The following is a 20,602-nucleotide window of genomic DNA, read 5'->3' on the forward strand; positions in this document are numbered from 1 at the left end:
ACACGAGGAAGGGAATGTATTAGTGCAAAGTAAGGAGATGGGCACAGGAAACAAGCGTGGGGTGGAAGAGGCTGTGTTTAAAGAATCCTTGGGTTTCCTGAGCTGTATCTTCAAAGGAGTCTACAAGGACCTCCTTATCTAAATGGCTCCTCCCACTACTTCAGCTTTTCCTTCCTCTCTACTTCCTCTTAATAACATCTATTATGTAAGCAATGATCAATACTCCAATTGATCCTATGTCTTTCCCATCTAGAATATAGTCTCTGTTAGTAAAATTTGTTTGTTTGTTTGTATGAGACAGGGTCTCCTATATCTCTGGCTCACCTATATGCAGCTTTTGTACCTATATGTACCTAAATGTGCTTCTATGAACCCTTGACACTCCTCCAGAGTGCTGGCATTATAGACCTGTGCCACCATGCCAGGCTTCATGTGATCCTGGGAGTGGAATGCAAGGCTTCTTGCATGCTAACCAAATACTCTATCAACTGAGCCACATCCCTAGCCTTTGTTATTCACTGTGGTAACACATAACCAAGAATAAATGTGGTTATATGATTACATTTGAGAGAGAGAGACAGAGACAGAGACAGAGACAGAGATAGAGAGACAGAGAGACAGAGAGAACACTGTGACTTCTACATACTGAACTGTACGAAACCATCATGATTTAAAGTGTCAGGCCCAAAACCACAATACTAGGACTCATTTCTGATTCTAACTCTGTAACTGATGGACAATACTCTCTGTCTCATCTTTCACCCTAAGGATCCCACAGTTGAACAACAATCCCTATTTCATTAAGCCTATACTAGGTTTGTGTAAATAAATACCTGAAAATGATCTAAAGCAGCAGCTGGTTAATTCAATACAACCCCTAGCACATACAATCAGTTACATGTATGTGTGGACACAGTAGCAGGTTTTAACATGTAATAAATGCTTATGTCTATGCATCTGTATATATGTGTATGTCTTAAACATGTGAGTGAAAGTCAGGGAAGTTCAAAAGGTAATCAAAATAAAGAGAGGATGAAAACGAGGCGTGGCCAGAGGGAAAGGGGGCAAGGCCTGAGGAATGTTTGGGGTGGAGAGGGTTGCCAAACACAGCAGAACCTGAATGTCTAGATTGTTTTCTATTTCCTAGAGCTGAGAGTCACCATGTAAGAAAAAGTGACCTCCCCTGAATCGATTCACAGTTTGCTGGTGATACCTCTACGCTAACTTGCTTCTGCGTTATTTAGGACCATCTAAATTTAAAGGATCCCAGTTTGTCTCAAGTTGAATGAAAAGGAATGAGAGAGAAAAGGGAGGGAGGGAGGGGACAGACGGGAAGGAGGGAGGGGGGGAGGGGATGAAGGAAAACAAGAGAGAAGGGAAAGCAAACAGAGAAAGGAAAAGGAAGGGAGGGAAGGAGACATCTGTTTGATGATAATGCTTTCACCATTAACTAAAGTATAGGAAAAATTACTAAAATCTAGGACCAATGTAATGTATTTTGAGATTTACAAAAGCAAGTCCTTGTGCTTTGGGAAGACTCATAGGCCCCCTCAGAGACAAAGATCCCAGTGCTGAAAAATATTTATCATGCTGGCTCCAGTTCACATGGGGACTCATGTTCTCTGCTTTATTGTGGTACTTTTGGAAACTGGCAAGGTGTTCAGAGATATAGATGGTGAGCTCTGGCTTTGGAGTGTCCTAAACAGAGATCTTTTTGCACAGGGGAGGAAGGAGCAAAGATGGGAGATACTGAGGAAGCACGTTCCTTCAGACAGCTGATAAAGGCTGCCACCACTGGCCAAGTGCCACATATTTAAAACGGAAAGATGTATTTATTTAAAGGACTATGTGAATAACCCTGTCGCACACCCGAAACTCTTGTCTGCTACTAAAAAGGACCAGTATCTTCTAGTCTCCTTCCTCCTTTTAGAAAAGTTGAATTTCCATCCTGTTTGTTCCAGTTTATCAATAGCCTCAGAGCAAAAGTTAAGTCCTGGGTGTAGAGGCCCTCATGAGGCCAAGAGTATGGCCTAAAGCCCAAGAGGAATACCCACCACCTTTCACCTTGCTGTTCTTAGCCCCAGGATGGTATTTTTCCTTGGAGTATATTATTCCACTATGTCATTTCTCTATTTACCACTTTCACTCAATTTTAACATTTATCTTCTTTGAGAAATCAAAGTAACTTGGAAATAATATGCAAATAAAGGAAGTTAGTATGGTTCAATTCTAAATGTTGCCCTACCTACAGCCATTTCTAGACCTGAGCTGAAGAGGCTGGGGTTACTTCCAAACAGAAACCATGGAATTCTTCTGTTACATTCACAGCTTTTAGTGCTTTCAGTGTCCTACAAGCCAAGTATTCAAATTTTTGCAAGACATAATGGCTGACTAAAGAGAACTTGCTTTTGTGGTGATAGTGTTGGCTGTGAACTTGACAGCATCTGAGGTCACTTCTAGGAGACAAGCCTGTAGGCACATCTTGGAGGAATTATTTAAACTAGGTTAGTTTCTGGACATTGCTGAGAGATAATCTAAATTAGGTTGATTGACATGAAGATCAACCCCAAAGGAGGGAGGCGTCATTCCCTAGGCTTGGGCCCTGGTCTTCACAAAGAAGGGGAGCTGAGCCTCAGCATCCATGGCTCTCTGCTCCCCAGTTCTGAAGCAGCTCCATCAGCAGCATCAAGCTTGTTCCTTCACAGCTTCTTCACTCTGATGTACCCTCCAACTACAAGCCAAAATAGGGCATTTCCTGCGTAAATTGATTTTACCAGGATATTTTCCTCATAGCAACAGGAAACACAACTAAGACACCTTTAACAGTGGGATATCAAAGTTCCCATCACTTTGTACACTGCATATTAACTTTCATTGGAGTGGAAGCACTTGGGAGGAGACTCAGGACTGCAGATGAGTCAATATTAGAAAGTGGAGATGATATATTTATTTGTTTAGGAAGAATGGTCTTTTCCTGATTGGCTGGTCTCAAAAATGCTTAGTTATTGATCATCGCAGCTCCATGCAATTGTTCTCCTTGTGTTTGTCCAGCTTGTTTCCTTTTGAGACAGTATTTTGTTATATACCTCAGCAGGACTCCAAATCATGATCCTCCTGAACTCTGGAACAGGCCTATACCACCACACCCAGCTTGATTTATATGTTTAAAATCATAAATTCATATGTTTATATGAATCCTCAGACATAAGAATGAAGTTCACTGTTTACCCAGCATCTGTCTTTTCTAACAAAAACAGGGCCAGTGCCTTTTGTTTGAGAGTCTAGGTCTAGGTTTAAATAATCTTTCCTTCCTAGGACTGGTTTTGATTTGTACATATCAATCGACCCATAGGTCACTCTCTGGAATTCCCAGCTCATTTTCTTCTTTTTGGGAAAACAAGAACTTGAAGACACTTATGAAAATCCCATGCTTTCCTCAGTATTTAGAATATTATTGTCCATAGATCTAATTTCACATCAACTTTTCTTAAGTGACTTATCAGTTTTTGTCCTTCTGAAGTATCCAAATTAGTTCTCAGGGAAATAAGAACATTTTCACAGTTACATTTCATCAGCACTACATCATGATTAGTTAAATGTAAAATGTCTAATGTCAGAAGATATCTTGGGTAGTTATAGGAGAGTAGGAGATGGGTGGATGCTACTCTTCTCGTGTGTTCAGTGAGTGAAAGACTGGGAGGCTGCTAAGCATTCGGTGACACTGTCAGTACTCTTTCCTCATGGTGACAAAATATGTGAGGGAAAGATTTTAAAGAAGGGAAGATGTATTTTAACTCATGGCTCCAAGGTTTTCAGTCCTTTGGTTCAACTGGAGATCAGAGACATAGGGGGGCAAAGAAAAGTGGGGACAATCTTTCCTTCCTAGGACTGGTTTCTAGTGATCTACTTCTTCATTTCCACTGCCTGCCAACAATGCCATCAGATGATAAAACCATCAAGAAATTCATGCACTGAGCCTGGGTGTCAGAGTGCACGTGACTGGTCATTTCTCAAGGCATGGGTCTACCAGCTGGGAGCTAAGCCTCTCACAAAACAGGCGTTTTGGAAGATATTTGGATTCAAACCACAGAAATTTCCCTAGAATAGCATTTCATGTGCACCATGGAAAGTTATCTGGCCTCAAATGACTGAAATACGCCAAGGCTAATTGGTTTAGTATAATGCATGAACAACATAGTTTTTAAAGGTATCAAGAAACTTACAGTATTAGGAAATGTGTAATCTAGAAAGCAAAAACAATTATCTAAGAAAGATAGTTACGGCTTAACCATAGGCTGCTGCTGTTACTATGAGCTAACTCTGATCATAAATTTAACCCTCAGAGTCAGCAAGAAGACCAGACAGCTCCATTAAACCAACTCTGGCCGGGCAGTGGTGGCGCACGCCTGTAATCCCAGCACTCTGGGAGGCAGAGGCAGGCGGATTTCTGAGTTCAAGGCCAGCCTGGTCTACAGAATGAGTTCCAGGACAGCCAGGGCTACACAGAGAAACCCTGTCTCGAAAAAACCAAATCCAAAACAAAAAAAACCCCAACTCTGATAAACGGAATTGATATTTATACAGTACTACTATATATGTAAACAGCAAATGATACGTAACAAGAATTTGACAGATTTTTTTATTGTGTTAAAGGTCATAAGGGAAAAGCTAAAAGAGAGGTACTACCTACTTGGCTTACAGGAGCAAATTCTATTTTGAAGGCTCAAGTTCTTACAAAGATACTAAATTCTTAAAGGAAATAAATAAAAGGCTGGAGAGATGAATCAGTGATTAAGAGTGCTTGTTTTATAAGCCTAAGGACCTGACTTGAAATCCCAGTAGAGACATAAAGAACTGGGCATGACTGTGTGCCTGTAAATCCAGCCTAGTGCAAGGCAGAGGACTGCTGCTCACTGGAGAATGCTGGCCACCAGCATACATCCAGTTTCAAGTGACAGACTGTGTCCAAAGAGAAAAAGACAGAAATTGATAGAGTAGGTACCCAATAACATCTTCTGGCATATGCAAACTCCCAACTCACAAGTATGTGCACAGGTACTACCCACACATGCACACACATAGCAGACATTAACATTAGAATTCATAACAGTTATCAAGCAGTGACAAAAATAATTTTATGGTCAGGGGTCACCACAATGTGAAGACACAATTAAAGGGTCACAGGATTAGGAAGGTTAAGAACCACTTCACTACAGAGCAGGACATAGAGAAATGTTGTACATGTTCCCTTGAAGCTATCAGAAATTGCACATCTACCCTTCCTCTTTAGGGGGTCTATGAACTAGGTGCACCCACCTTCCAGCACTTTCCTCATGCCCTCTTCAGTGACCAACCCAGCTTAACCCAAGTTCCCATAAAATATGGTATGCAGACATACATGTAGACCAAGTGAGGTCATTTTTATTATTACATTATTCTGCACTTAGTTACATTAGAATTTTGGTAGCTCCAGTCTTCAGCAACCCCCAAAATCACAGAATATCATGAGGAAGAGCTGAAAAGGAGAAGCAGTAATCTGTTGCTAAAGAAATTGAATTCTGTGCTGTCCATGTTTCCTTCCAAAGCTACTGATGACCAAGAATAGGTAGTAATATCCCCAAGGTCCTCTGTTCTTCGGTGACCCTCGGGAAAAAAGATTACCATGCTTTGCTTTGTTGTACATGATATGTAAAGGGTAGTTTGAGATATTTTTTTGTCACCATACTTTTCAGTGTTTTAATCTCAATTAAAGTCTACCAAAAGAAAGTAGAAACAGTTATGTTACATATGTGTACAGTTTCCTTTGAAAGTAACTATTGAACAGTTTATGGAAATTAACCAATGTGATTAATCACCCACATGTTCCATATCATTTCCACATGGTGCCTTGTTGCTTTATATGATGAGATTCATTTTGCCACAATGATTTGAATTATGCTTGTTTTTTTTCTCTCTAACAGAGAGGCTGCGGCAGAGTTATCTGGAAGTCCACCAAGGTGAGCAGCTGCCTTTTCTTCTTTGCCTCCTGATTTTTGAAACAATCAAGAGAATAGCATTGTGTCCTCTTTAAGTGGGCTTCTCCTTTTCTCATGTTATTGTGCTAAAAGATTATGCATGAGTCACTGAGTCACATGGAAAGGATATCATCAAGAAGTAATGAGGCCTAATGTCTATGAATGATTTTTAGAAATCATTCTCATTCATTTTATGTCTTTAGATAGACAGATGATAGATAAATTATAGAAAGATAGATGGATTGGTGGATAGATAGATAGATAGATAGATAGATGGATGATAGATTAGATAGACAATAGATGACAGATAATAGATGATAGATACAGAGATGATAGTTAGCACATATATAGATAGATGATAGTAGTTATAAGTGCTGATTCCTCATTAGAATCAAAAGAATTTGCAATTGGAGACTTTTTTGGGATTTTTTCCTTTAATGTACAAATTATTATTGTATCCAGAGGTTAGTGATTTATAAAGAAAAAGGTTTCCCATAAAAAAAAACCTGAATATACTTTTACTGATATAAATGCATTTAAAGTTCTTATATTTTAAATAAGAAAAAGAAAACAAAGAAAGTAAAAGGGCAACCATCTTTTTAAAACAATTTTACTATGTATCTAGGATCTGGCCTTGGCACAAAATCCGTCTGCTCAGTCTTTGAAGGTGCTCAATAATTGTTTGAGAATCAATTAATATGACATAGGCTATTGGTTGGGATCTGCTGAATGGTCATTAAAATAACCTCAAAAACAGAACAAGGAATACACAATGTGACTTTGAACACCACTAGAAAATGGGAGGTTAAGGGTCAACACACGCTGGAGGAGGGAGACGCAGCTTCTTTTGGACTTTAAGAAAACCATGTAGATTCATGGTTGATATTACCCCCAAAACTAGTTTGGTGTGACCCAAATATTTGTTACTGTGTGTGTTCATTCTTTGGATAGCATCTCAAAGAAGCACTCCAAAGGCGTGCCAGCTTGCAGGCTTCAACCTCGAGTGTGTTCTGATATATATATATATATGACTGCTGAGTCCGTTTGCCATTGTCCTTTTCCACTTGGAAAATGTCTGCCATCAAGGGCTGAGCATCCCATCATTTGCAGAGGAGGGGAGTTGTGTGTCTACTCATGTTTGTGGTGAAGAAGTTAATCCTGGAATAATGGAATGAGGAATGACTTCCAAACTTTTATATTACGGCTAAGACGTGAACCACCTCTGTGTTGTCAGAGAAGACCCAAACCATGCTGTAATCATGCAGATGAAAATTACTCATATGTCTGAAAATCTGCAGAACCTCCTGAATTCTATTAACTAGTGCTTTATTGTGAATACCAAGCAGCAATTCGCAAATTCCCTAGGAATGATTTTCTGTTGTAGCTGCTTTATTACCCAAGGGACAGAATGCTTTCCTTTTGAGTTTGGTGGGTGGTATTTTAGTAATAAGACTATTTATTTTTTGTCATGAATTTTTGTTATTCTATTGTTGAATAATGTTGAAAATCAACATGGTGGCGATCTGATTCTAACTGCAACTTGCAGTTATTTTCATGCATGTGTGAGAGTATGAGTAATAAGGTTAGCTGTTTCTCAATTATGTTTCTAATACAGCCTCAGGTACTCTGTTGGTTTTCTCCAGGGGCAGCTTGGGATATATCCGTTGACAAGTATTTCCCTTCCCACATTAACATAAAATAACATAATTATTTCACAGTGATTGTTCCCTTTGGTGTCTAGACTATCTCTTCGGCAAGCGTTTGCTTGCACGGCCCAGTAGAATCCCATTCCTTGTTCAGCTGTACGCCTGTCTTCAGATTTCTTCAGCCTGTCACTGGAAAATGAGCCCTCTGATACCTGGGTACCATTTAGAACAAGGCATCTGTAGTTATTTTGTTTGTTTCTTGGCTAATGATTAGTGGAACATGACACTTGGAGTTTTTTATCCTTTGAGTCATAAAAGCATGCTTTTGCTGTGACATCTAAGAAATGGAAAATTGTGATCCAGGAACTGCTAGCTAGTGATACGTGGCTAGGAAGAAAGACAATGCACTTTATAACATTGTTATGATTCAGTTTCCATTGGCTTTGACTGTCTAGAAATTTTCCATTGGGCCTTTTACAGCTGTTCTAGAGGATGGGGTGGGTGGAATATTTCACATTTAATTGCCTTACATGGTTTTAATTTCAAGTTGCCGGCCACAGGTTGATGATAGTTTGTATAAATGCCCAAATCACGCAGCACAGATTGTGTCTCAGAAGCCAAAAATGCTTTGAAGTTGAAACAAGATCCATGTGCAAGGTGCTTGAACAAGCATCTGCTTCATTTCCACTGCTAATGATAACCTAAATGTGTTTTTGAATTCTTGCTGTTGCTGAAATTAAAGCTTAGTAATAATATGTCACCAGAAAAATATTAGATTACTTGAGCAACATGCACTCTAAGCAATGTAATTATATTATAAATATTAAAAACCAATGATCTTGTCAAGATTAAAACAAACATTCAAACCAACTCTCTATAATACTCATCTTGAAGAGTTCCGCAAATGGGATGCAAGCTCTCTTCCTTGAACTGTGAAAACAATCATTTTATCTGGCACGTGGCTTTTTGCTTTTATTTTACACATAGCAAAAGGAAGTTCATCAATCTGAATAGTTTTTCTATTACAACCTTGGTTGTCTGCCTGTCTGTGTGTGCGTATTCACACATGTATATGTGGGCAAATGTATATGTGGAAGCTAGGCAACAACCTCTGGTGTCGTTTTACAGATGCCATCTTTTTTCTTTCTTTTAGTGGGGAGGGGCATTGTTTCTGTTCTTGTATTGTGGGTTTGCTTCTTCTTCTTCTTCTTCTTCTTCTTCTTCTTCTTCTTCTTCTTCTTCTTCTTCTTCTTCTTCTTCTTCTTCTTCTTCTCCTTCTCCTTCTCCTCCTCCTCCTCCTCCTCCTCCTCCTCCTCCTCCTCCTCCTCCTCCTCCTCCTCCTTCTCCTCCTCCTCCTCCTCCTTCTTCTCCTTCTTCTCCTTCTTCTTCCCCTCCTCCTCCCTCTTTTGCAAGGAGCTCTCTCACTGGCTTGAAGCTCTGTAGTTGGTCAGGCTGGCAGCCCTCATCTTCCCCAGGATCTGCCTGTCTTAGCCTTACCAGTGCTAGCACTGCATCCTGGCTGGCTTTTTACAATATTTATCATGTATGTATTTTTATTTTATGTGCACTGGTATTCTGCCTGCTTGTACATGTGTGGGAGGGTGTAAACTGGAACTGAAGTTACAGACAGTTGGGAGCTGCCATGTAGGTGCTGGGACTTAAACCCAGGTCCTTTGGAAGAACACCCAGTGCTCTTAACTACAGAGCCATCTCTCCAGACCCAACTCCTGACTTTTTAAATGACTTACAGGAATCTACTTCAGGTCCGCATTCTTGCAAGGCCTTGCCATCTCTCCACACCTCTAATAATGTTTTCCCAATTCTGCTTTTTCTATTGAAGAGTTTAGGTAGATGTATTCAAAATAAAACATGATGATATCCCAATTTTTCAATGGAGTTGAGGTCCTAAATTAAGTATAAGCTGAGTTTTAATTTAAATGATGCCTATACAAAAAAAATTATTTTGGATAACAGAGTAAAAGTATATATAAGCCTTACATCAACTCAGGCTTTACTGTTAACATGTGCCATCAGCTGCTGGTTTTGATAAAGAGAGAGGAGACTTCAATTCCCTGTTAACAAAGTATGGAAAATAAAGGGATTTAATAGACCATTATAGAAGCTTCTTAAGTACGGCGAGAGAGATTCATGAACTGGCTCTTATGCACAGTACCTGCAACTCAGGAACATGAAGTGTCAGCCAATGAAACTTAAAATAATTAGGCATGTGACCCAGCTGCTGTAATCTGCTGGAGTTCTGCATCAGTCAGTATAGCTGGGTGGTCGTGGCGCACCCTTTTAATCCCAGCACTTGGGAGGCAGAGGCAGGCAGATTTCTGAGTTCAAGGCCAGCCTGGTCTACAGAGTGAGTTCCAGGACAGCCAAAGCTACACAGAGAAACCCTGTCTCAAAAAAACAAAACCAAACCAAACCAAAAAATGTTCTCTTGCTTTCAAATTTGGCACCTTAGTAATTTTCCCCTTGCATCTTCTATAATGGTGCAGAAATAATATTACCATTAACCCCTAGATTTGGCAATTCCCAGCATCCTCTTCTCTCAGATTCACTACTTAGATCTTAATGAAGCATCAGCACATTGGCCTCAGTAATTAGCCTCCATACACCAATGAGATGTTGTGTTGGTGTTTTAGACATTTCTAAGGCTAGTGTGACACTCTCCATGCTAATTTCTAAGCTCTGGACCAGCCTCTTCATCCCAAGACGGAATTGACAACTACTCTTTAGTATGGACGACCATGCTAAGGAATGAGGGAGATTCAATATATTAGGTACATCACATGTGTTTTCCACTTAATGGTGTTTTCAGCTTATGTATTATTTATCAGAACGCAACCCTCCTTACAAGTCAAAAAGAATCCATGTAAGCAATAGAAACCCAAGTTCTTGAAGCGCAGGAACAGAGCATTGCATTAGTGTTTGAGACTCTCTACCAAGAATATAAAATTGCTTGTCTGGGACTATCAGATCAATGTCACTCCATTGTAGTTTTACATGTAGAGCACTGATTCTCAAGTACTGATAGTGGGTTACTGATACTAAGAAACGGATACCAGAGTATGGCTACTATGCGGAGAGCTTTGTTTTCTGAGGTTTGAAATGGGCTGTGCCATTTCTCATCAACCATATTTCTGTCATGTATGTGCTTGATCAGGAAGCAACAAGTAAAATGGATGGAAGGAAAGGGAATTAAGATAAGCTCGGATGGCTCAAGTTGCTACTTGTAAGTCTAGAGGGTTTAAGGCCAGGGCTTTAGTTCTCCGTGGAAGCTTTGGTAGCTAGCACAAAGTCATACTTCTCCTTGTCCTCAAAACAAAAATCTATCTCCCTTGAGACCCATAGAAAGTAATGGACTAATACATTACTTTTCCGGGTCAGCTTCTTATTCAGTTAAGAGTTGATGCGCACACACTTCCTTCCTTCTTCATGATGCCGAGGAGACAACAGTTTCCTCTCCTCTCCTGGGGCCTTCATCCAGGGTGGGTCTGTATGAGGAGTTTTATTAGTTGCTTACTAATTGAGCAAAGGTAAGTTGAATACTGCCAAGAATAGACCATGTGGGAGAAAACAGATAAAACAGCAATTCTTCTCTCTGCTACTTTATCTAACTGGGAAAGTACAAGTAAGGCCAGTGCCGGGCATGAGGCTTTGTGTGTCAGAGAAACAGAAAACCAATCTGCAATGTTTAGTATGAATTATGAACTTGACAACTGGGAGGCTACAGGCACACTTGTGAGGGGACATCTGGATTGAAGTTAGCCTCTAAGATTATCTGTGAGGGATTGTCTTGATGAGATTCATTGATGAGAGAAGATGTGACCTAATGAGGTCAAGATCATTGGTGGGTGGTGGATTCTGGACCACACAGAAGGAGAAAGCAAGCTGAGCCCTAACTCCCATGGATAATTCATTGTTCAGTCACTGTAAATACTTGCCTTCATCTTCTCCTTTCCTTTCTGAAATGGCCTACTGGCTTTTCTTGATCCTCCTTCCTTGGAGAACTTGTCCTGAGCACTTGCTCTCTCTCAGTAGCTCCTAAGACACATTTGCCCGTGGTCCATCTTGTGTTGTCTGTGCAGCAACTGCCATTCTCTCTGTATCTCCTGTCCATGGTCATGATCTTCCTCCTCAGACCCAGAACAGCATCTTCATTTCCTGTCCGGTTTGTTCCACCCTTTGTAAGACCCAGAACAGAACTGGCAATCAAGAAATGCTTGTGGAATTACTGTGTGAGCTCCCATTTTAGAGACAAGAAAACTGAGATCTAGTCTATAATGTACTCTTTCTTCCTTCTTCCGTGCTCTGTCATCTCCCTCTTCTTGTTCTCACCTGCCGAATGATCTTCCACTCATTTTTTTTTTTTTTTGGTTACAGACAAGTCATAATCACAAGCAAAATCTAGCCCAAACCCCAAGTCTATAAACAAGTACTCACTTGAATAAAGCAATGTCATTTCTTTATATATGATCTCAGCCCGATTTCTTCGCAGTGCAGCTTCAAAGTTAATTCACTGTGATAGAGAAGGAATAACCTGGCAATGTGAAAATATTTCATATTAGTTGCATCTAAGGTTGTCTGACCCCTCTCTTAGATACAGTGAAGTACAGATGGTTTCTATAAGGTTTTCTCTGTCTTGGACTATTTTACATTCTTTCCATTATTTCTGAAGTCCACAGTGACAGCATGAATACTGTCTAATTATGTCATTTTTCCAGGAGATTTTTATATGTTGTATACTAAAGAGTAAAATATGTTGCAAACCCATTATTATTCGTGATTTACCCCTAATGCTTCGTACTGTGTGGAACAGAGTAGGCCTTGAGTAAACACTTACATAAGCGTTTGAGTGTCTGAGTGAGTGGATCTTTGAATTAATTAGTGGATGTTTGAGTTAACAAATAAATGTTTCAATTGAGAAAGGAGGTGGAGAGGACCAGAACAAGCTCCAGCATTGGAACAGGTAAATGAATTCTACCATCTGTCACTCTTCCTACTGCTTAATGCTTCATAACTGTAACACCCAAAGAGTTTCATCTATTCATCTGGGAAGTTGTTAAGCAAAACTTGAGTCTTCATAAGGTGTCAAGAGGAGTTACTGTTTGTCAGTAGACAGCCTGCAAGACCAGGCATGAGACTCAGACAAACTTGAGTTCTATCTCTACCATCCCTTGACTATGTTTATTTAGTATATCTGCCTCTATTTTTCATTTATAAATTTGGAAAACTTCTAATATTCATCTTATAGAGCCAATCTTAGGAGATAGGCCACATAATGTAGTTAACTAAGTATCTGGCACACAGCTCATAGCAGATACATGTGTTTCTCCAGGATAGCTTAACTTGTTGTTTTTGGTAACACTTGATTAGTGTAAATATGTAGGGGGTGGCATCACACTGCATTATAAGAAGAGGCCCAGCAAAATAATTTATTACCTATGCTTTGGATCCAAACGTCAACCTCTATTCAAAATCCTGCCCAGGATTCTGTACATCTCTTTACTTCACACTGCTTTGATTTGGGACAATTACAGAACAGTATTCTGAAGAATAAATGGCAAGGAACATATAGAGTGCTTATACAGCATTTGCTTTATTTTTTATAAAAAAAATTAAGGTGAAATATTGGGTGAAGTTTGAGATAGAGAGAACAAGAGAATACATGTAAACTGCTAACTCATATTTCACTTTTCTAATCACGAACGTCATGCCTGGTGGCTCAAAGCCAAGTTTGCTAAAGGCTGAGGGTATGCCTCAAGGTGTAAAGAACTAAGAGCAGAGGCCTGGGGTTGGACTCAGCAGAGTCCATAGAAATGCCAAGCAGATATGGCTGCTACTTAGGATCCCAGCATGGGGGAAGCAGAGGCAGGATGTCTGGAGAGGGCCAGCCAATGTGCAAGCCCAAACTTCCGTTAAGTATTGCAGCATCAACAAATAGAGTGGGGATGGAAAAACCTTGGGTCTTCATACACCCACACATACACATGTAGATCTTCATAGTGTACACACACACTAAAATAGTAAAACAAAGTATCCTAAGCATTAAATTATGCAGGGTGTGTGTATGTGCGTATATGTGTGTGCATATGTAGCCATTTGACTCTGTTATAACACATGAAAACAGTGATTGACCATGGCCGGTACAGTATACAGACACACCCTAACTTACAATGATTCAACCAAAAATTCTCAGCCTTAAAAGAGCTATCCAGTCAGTAGAGACCACACTTTAAATTTAGAATTTTCTCTTTCCCAGATTAGCGATATTAATTCTATTGTTCTCTGCTAATGCCCACAGTAAAATGGATCCACAGTTCCCAGTGAGCCGCACGGCCACGGGGGACAACTGGTGTCCTAAGTGTTCTGCATCACCAATGTTCTTTCAGCACACATAGTCAGTGCCTCCCATGAGACAGTCAGCACAGTCAGTGCATCACATGAGACAGTCAGCACAGTCAGTGCCTCCCATGAGACAGTCTGCACACAGTCAGTGCCTCACATGAGACAGTCAGCACACAGTCAGTGCCTCATATGAGACAGTCTGCACACAGTCAGTGCCTCACATAAGACAGTCAGCACACAGTGCCTCCCATGAGACAGTCAGCACAGTCAGTGCCTCACATGAGACAGTCTGCACACATAGTCAGTGCCTCACATGAGACAGTCAGCACACAGTCAGTGCCTCATATGAGACAGTCAGCACACAGTCAGTGCCTCATATGAGACAGTCTGCACACAGGGCCTCACATGAGACAGTCTGCACACATAGTCAGTACCTCACATGAGACAGTCAGCACACAGTCAGTGCCTCACATGAGACAGTCAGCACACAGTCAGTGCCTCATATGAGACAGTCTGCACACAGTGCCTCACATGAGACAGTCTGCACACATAGTCAGTACCTCACATGAGACAGTCAGCACACAGTCAGTGCCTCACATGAGACAGTCAGCACACAGTCAGTCAGTGCCTCATATGAGACAGTCAGCACACAGTCAGTGCCTCATATGAGACAGTCAGCACATAGTCAGTGCCTCATATGAGACAGTCAGCACACAGTCAGTGCCTCATATGAGACAGTCAGCACATAGTCAGTGCCTCCCATGAGACAGTCAGCACACAGTCAGTGCCTCATATGAGACAGTCAGCACACAGTCAGTGCCTCATATGAGACAGTCTGCACACAGTCAGTGCCTCACATGAGACAGTCTGCACTTGATTATAGCACAGGTATTCTATTAGACGGTTTTACCAATCCACCTGTTACAAGGGCTATGAGCAAGCTTAAGATAAAGCAGAGAAAACTGTGATATTTAATAGGCTAGGTGTATTTTCCATTGAGGATATTTTGGCTTGTGATGAGCTTATGCGGACACAACCTGATGGTGGGTCAAGGAGCACCTGAATATGCAAATATTTCTCATCAATCACAGGCAGCTCTATCCAGAACATGGTTTTCATTAATTCTCCAAAGTACCTAAATCAAAACATTTCATTCTTTGTAGGTGTTTTTAAGAGTGTGGTGACGGAATTAAATTACACTTGTTTTATAATACGGTGTTCTGATGTGTAACACACTATTAAAGAAAGGATCCTTACAAGGAAAACTTCAGAATATCACTAAGCTACTCACTGCCTGACCTATTTAGACTGATCGGATTCTTTTTGTTGTAGACTGCATAATTAAATTTTAAATGGAACATGATAAAGAAATTATACTGGTGATCTCCAGAGATTTTGATACCCTATTTGGCTCTTTATAAGAGTCTAGCAAAGACATACTTTAAAATTTAATAAAGGCCTGCCCTAATTTTTTTCCTTTTAGGTTTTTCCTATTTGTTTTATAATTCAGTGCTCTGTTACCTGATCCATAAGTGTTATCTGAAATAAATGTTGAAAATAAAAATTCTTAAAAGCACACTTATCCCAATTTGAGAATTCCATTATTTGAGGATGGGTGCTTTTGTGTAGCAATTGAACTCTTTTAAGATAAAACCTGCCATTTCCTGAGTTTTGTCACTGTAGAGAATTGGAGTTCTATTTGGCTGTTTGTGGAAGCGTTCATGTCTTCAGCGTTTACAGAGCAAAGGGGTAGAAATGGTTTCTGACTAAGATATAATTTTACAATTGGAATTTCTTATTTGCTATGTAAAAGTTGCACATCTTAAGAGGATTAAAGACACACATACACAGACACACACACATACACACACACACACACGAGACAGAGAGAGAGAGAGAGAGAGAGAGAGAGAGAGAGAGAGAGAGAGAGAGAGCACTTTCAGGCAAGTGAGCCTATGGGGCAACACGCCCCTTACCTTGGGGATCCTAAGAATTATTGCAGCCTCTCAAACAAATAATTTTGCTTTACAGTTTTTGGTCACTTAGCTTTTGTCTGTGTTTAAAAAGATACTGTAAAGATAAAATTAAATGTTGAAGTAACTTTATAGAATAAGACACATTCATGTGAGAGAAAAGTTTTGCGCTACTGATGGGTTTTACATTTTGCTATACACCCACTCCCCCAAAAAGCCAGTAGAGTCTCCCTCCTCAGTTCCTTCCTTTTGATGCCATCTTAAACTTTACTCCCATTGAAATGTGACTTCATTAAGCCGGCAAGAGCATATAAAGATCTGCAATGAGTTCTTTCTTGGCTATAAATAGTTTTAAGCCTTATAAACCCTTCTCAGATTAGGTTTTGTAAATGTTTCTTTTATGTATTTTCTTTTTCTCTCTATTTTCAGCCTAAACTGTTCAAATACTGTGTCATTTCTGCTTTTCATTAAGGTCATAAAACACTACATAAAATCAAGACAATGTAATGACATAGCCAACAGAGAGAATGTAGTTACTACCCAGCCCATCCATTCTTAACTCTGGGCTTGTCACTCAAAGGTGCAAGTTTAAAGATCGCTGCTGAGCTGCAGAAAGGATGCTAAAGAGAAACATGAACGGGAACATGGCTGTCCAACGAATAATTGGAATTCAACCTTCTTACAAACACAGCACTGGAACCCTCCTTCTATAGTTAGACCTGCAAAACCCAAGCCAACATCCACAATATGGTGACAACTGGTGGCCCTTAGTTTATTATAGGGCACCAAAATCTCCTCCCAGAGGAAAAGAAAGAGATTCCCTGATTAGGCTTCTGTGCAAAGTTTTCAATTCAAAAACTAATGTATTGAATAGATAATGAAGATGCTGATTGGCCTAATAAATAGGGAAGCATTAAAATGAAGGTGCTGATATTAGCAATGTCATGATTTCCTGTTATACCACGAGTACACATGTGATCTGGCTGCAGAGGATGCAAAGTGTTTAAGAGTCAAAATATTCAACTAGAAACCGTTGGACTCTCTAGAGAGAGTATAATGGGAAGAGGCCATTGCAATAACCAGATGCTGGGGATAGATGCAAATTGAGAGCCGGGGTAGGGGTGGGGGAGTTGGTTAAAGGTTATAGAATTAAATAAGAAAGAATGACCTTAGGAATATCTATCTAGTATACAACATGGTGACTATGGTCAATAATAATGCAACATGGTTTGAAGTTTGCTAAGAGAAGATTTTAAATGATCTTATTATAAAATATTAGATAAGATAATGATATGTAACCAGTTTATTTAATTATTCTTCAATGTATACATACATCAGAATGTGTTGTATGGTATAAATTATATGTCAATTAAAATAAGTGTAAGTAAATAGTAAGCAAGATTTTCCAAAATTTTGAATTTTTAACTGTAGTAAGAAAAAGTGTGTTCTATCTTGATACAAAGTTTGTCACATTATACATTTAAAGAAGAGTGAAAGTATCAGTTACCATATAAACTGACCAGATTTTATGTTCAGAAGAGAGAGAGCACTTATACATGATACCTGAAAAAAAATTAATTGGAGGAGCTTCTACTGAGACAAGAAGTAGTAGCAACAATTCAAAGACTGGAAATGTGGAGTGTTCTGAGATGGAGATTCACAAGCCGCTTCCACCTAAATGGTTTGTTGAAAGAATAGTAAATACCCAAGTGGAGAAATAGGTACCGGCTTTAGAACTGCTAAAGAATTATGCCTGTGGTTTGTTGGGGGTTTGTTGTTGGTGGTGAGGTATTTGCTGTTTGTTTTGAGTGGTTTTTGTTTTCTTCCTGTTTTTTGTTTTGTTTTGTTGTCCTCACACTACAGGAAGCATTTCAACCACATAAGGATGGAACTCAATGAATGTACAACCAAGGTTAATGTGCAGGTGTCTGTAAAGTCTACTGCTGAGCGATGTGCCGCCAGGCTGTGAGCTCCTAGGGAACTGGAGATGTGCCCATCCTCCTGGCTTTACTGCCTTTCAAACCTATCATACCCCCTAAACACATGGGAGGAAGGGACTCTAATATTCATCAGGTTCATGACTAAATGAAAGATACTAATTTTTTTTTAAAAAATACTTCAGGTGAAGAGAATTAATGCATACACTGATCACTGTAGAAATAAAATAAGCAATGGGTTACTAAAAACATTGAGAAAATAAAAACAAATTAACTCTACCTTCTTAAATTCAAGAGTTAAAAAAGAAAACATGAAATTGCTACAATTCTAACCAAAACCATGGAGGTCTAAAGCACTTGTTGGAAATATGGAGCTATAATAGAGATTGTTTTGTATTAAGTTTGGAGTAAATTCAGGTCAAGGGATAAAGTCTGAGGGTCAGTTCTGAATGCCAGATAAGAGTCTATAGCATTTAATATTAAAGTATGTTGTGCAATGTTTATCTGGAGGGTTAGAGGAAGCCATTTTGAATCTCCAGTGACCCTAGCGTTGTTTTTATCATGGAGGATATTTTTCCAAATTAGAAAAATATATACAGATAATTCATTCTGGCAATTTCTCAGGAGAAAAATATACACAGACCCTTTAGGGCAGCTCAATAGCTATCTTTTCCATGACATTGATGGATAGTTCTGTAGGTGACACCGTTCAAGGAGACTCTTGGCGACAGAGTTGTATACTTTGCAGATTCCTGATTGGTCTCTCCCAGCTTGGCCTGCACAATCTTGGCTTCTATTATTATGCCTGGGTTTCATCTTTTCTGGGTTCCTGCCTACAGCTTTGGCAGGAGAGTCCTCAGTTGAGAAAGTCCTATCTAAGTTCAACTTCCATGATGCAAGATTCTCTTTTATACCAGAGTAAAGTGACGCTCAAGCATCACGTGTCTTCGCCACCAGCTTTGTCGTCTAGCTCCAAGCTCACTCAAATCTTACAAGTGTAAGGTTTCTCTAATAGCTCAGCCGTTTGGCAGGAGTTTCGAATAACTTAGAGATACTCAGTAAGGGGAAATGGGTCATGAAGTAGCTAACAACTGACAGTGTCTCTTATCCTGAGGTATATATATATATATATATATATATATATATAGCCATTCAGGGTTTGATAGGGATGCATGTGAGGTGAAGGAAACTATGTTCCTGTGTCTAGCATTAACAAAATGATAGTCATACTTTGTAATTAAAAAGATGAAACTCCACAAAAAGACTAAGTGCTAGAAATCCAGACAGAGCCGGTTAGGCTGTCGGGAATTCTCATGACCTGATCCTTTGACTCCAAATATTTCTTATATTCTTAAGGTGAAGCTACAAGACGATTAGAAGAGGAAAGAATGAGAAACTTGTTATTATCTTTGGAGCAATGTTTACATGTTAACATTAAGGTATTCACATAGGCAATCCACATATAAATTGCTCAAATACTCTCATTTTGTGACTGTTCTCCTTGAAATATACCACCAGCCTATTTCATCTTTAGATATTAGTTTGGGCATCTAGAATTGTAACACTATAGGGCTACAGTATATGCCTTTTGTGTCTTCTCCTATTCTATAGATGCTTAGCCTGAAGATCAGGAAAAATAAAGGAAATACCCTTCACCACACAACGTGAGCTTCCTCAGCAGACTGGGGCTTGTTTTGGTTTTGCTTTGGTTTTGGTGTGGATGAAGTCCTGTTGCCATTTTAGAGCACACTCTTCAGACAGTAGTTAAGGACCTCATTAACTACCCATTGACTTACTGGTACACACTCCCTTTTAAGTATCCCACTCTCCTACTTACACCTAGGGACAAAAACTTTATTTCCAGCATTCTCCTCCATAGCCATGTCCTTTCTAATAGAAGCAAGGTCTGAAGCAAATATGGATCCTGGATATTCACAGAGAGGTGCTGCTCAGGTTCTGTGGTGCATGAGTCACCTGGGGATGCTGTGTAACTATCCTTATGATCGGCCTTGTATCTGATTGACTTGTTCTGATTGATTTTTCAACAAGAAACAACAAAGGATTGTGGAATCTGCCATTGCCAGCCTCTTTTTCTTGTAGAGCCTGAGGTTTTATAAAACTGCTGGCAAAGCTTATGGGGCCATTGAGAACTCCATAAAATCAAGATTATGTTATTGAGACCAGGAGAGTTTGGGATACAATGTCAACCAGGATTTGGCTTTCAGGTCATAATGGGTAACTGTAATTTCCGGAAATAGTAGAAGATTTTATAATAGAAAGTTTTATTTTTTTTTAAAATATGAAGTGTGTGTGGGTGTGTACACACATGTGTTAATAAGTGTCTACATGCACCGAGAGAGATAGAGAGGAAAGAAAAGACAGAGAAGAACCTATGGATTGACTTTGGTTTAGAAGCTTATTGTTGGCAACTGACATTTACTGACTAGACAGATGTTAACATTGTCTTTGTTTTATTTATTCCACACAAATCCCAAAAAGTATTACAGAGGCAATATTACTTCTCTGCTTTTACTTCTATTCCCATCTGTTCTGTCCTCTCTACTAAAGTAAACTGAGGTGTCTTATATAAAGCAATCTAATTCGAAATGACTCGAGAGCAGAGAAAGTGATAGGTAATTCTGCATATTCAGAATTCAATAATAAAAAATAATCAC

At 39.5% G+C, this 20,602-nt stretch overlaps 1 protein-coding gene across 8 annotated transcripts in view; it reads left to right on the forward strand.

Moving 5' to 3' along the window:
• Celf2 (CUGBP Elav-like family member 2) overlaps nucleotides 1–20,602 on the forward strand; it is a 513,597-nt gene that overhangs the window by 105,347 nt on the left and 387,648 nt on the right. For all 8 annotated transcript variants that reach the window (XM_052157034.1, XM_052157033.1, XM_052157039.1 and 5 more), the window contains exon 2: nucleotides 5,961–5,996. In XM_052157034.1, coding sequence (XP_052012994.1) covers nucleotides 5,961–5,996 — 36 coding nt within the window. The remainder of the gene's footprint in view (nucleotides 1–5,960; nucleotides 5,997–20,602) is intronic.

The sequence above is a fragment of the Apodemus sylvaticus genome, chromosome 14 (genome assembly GCF_947179515.1).
Source record: "Apodemus sylvaticus chromosome 14, mApoSyl1.1, whole genome shotgun sequence".
Lineage (NCBI taxonomy): Eukaryota > Metazoa > Chordata > Mammalia > Rodentia > Muridae > Apodemus > Apodemus sylvaticus.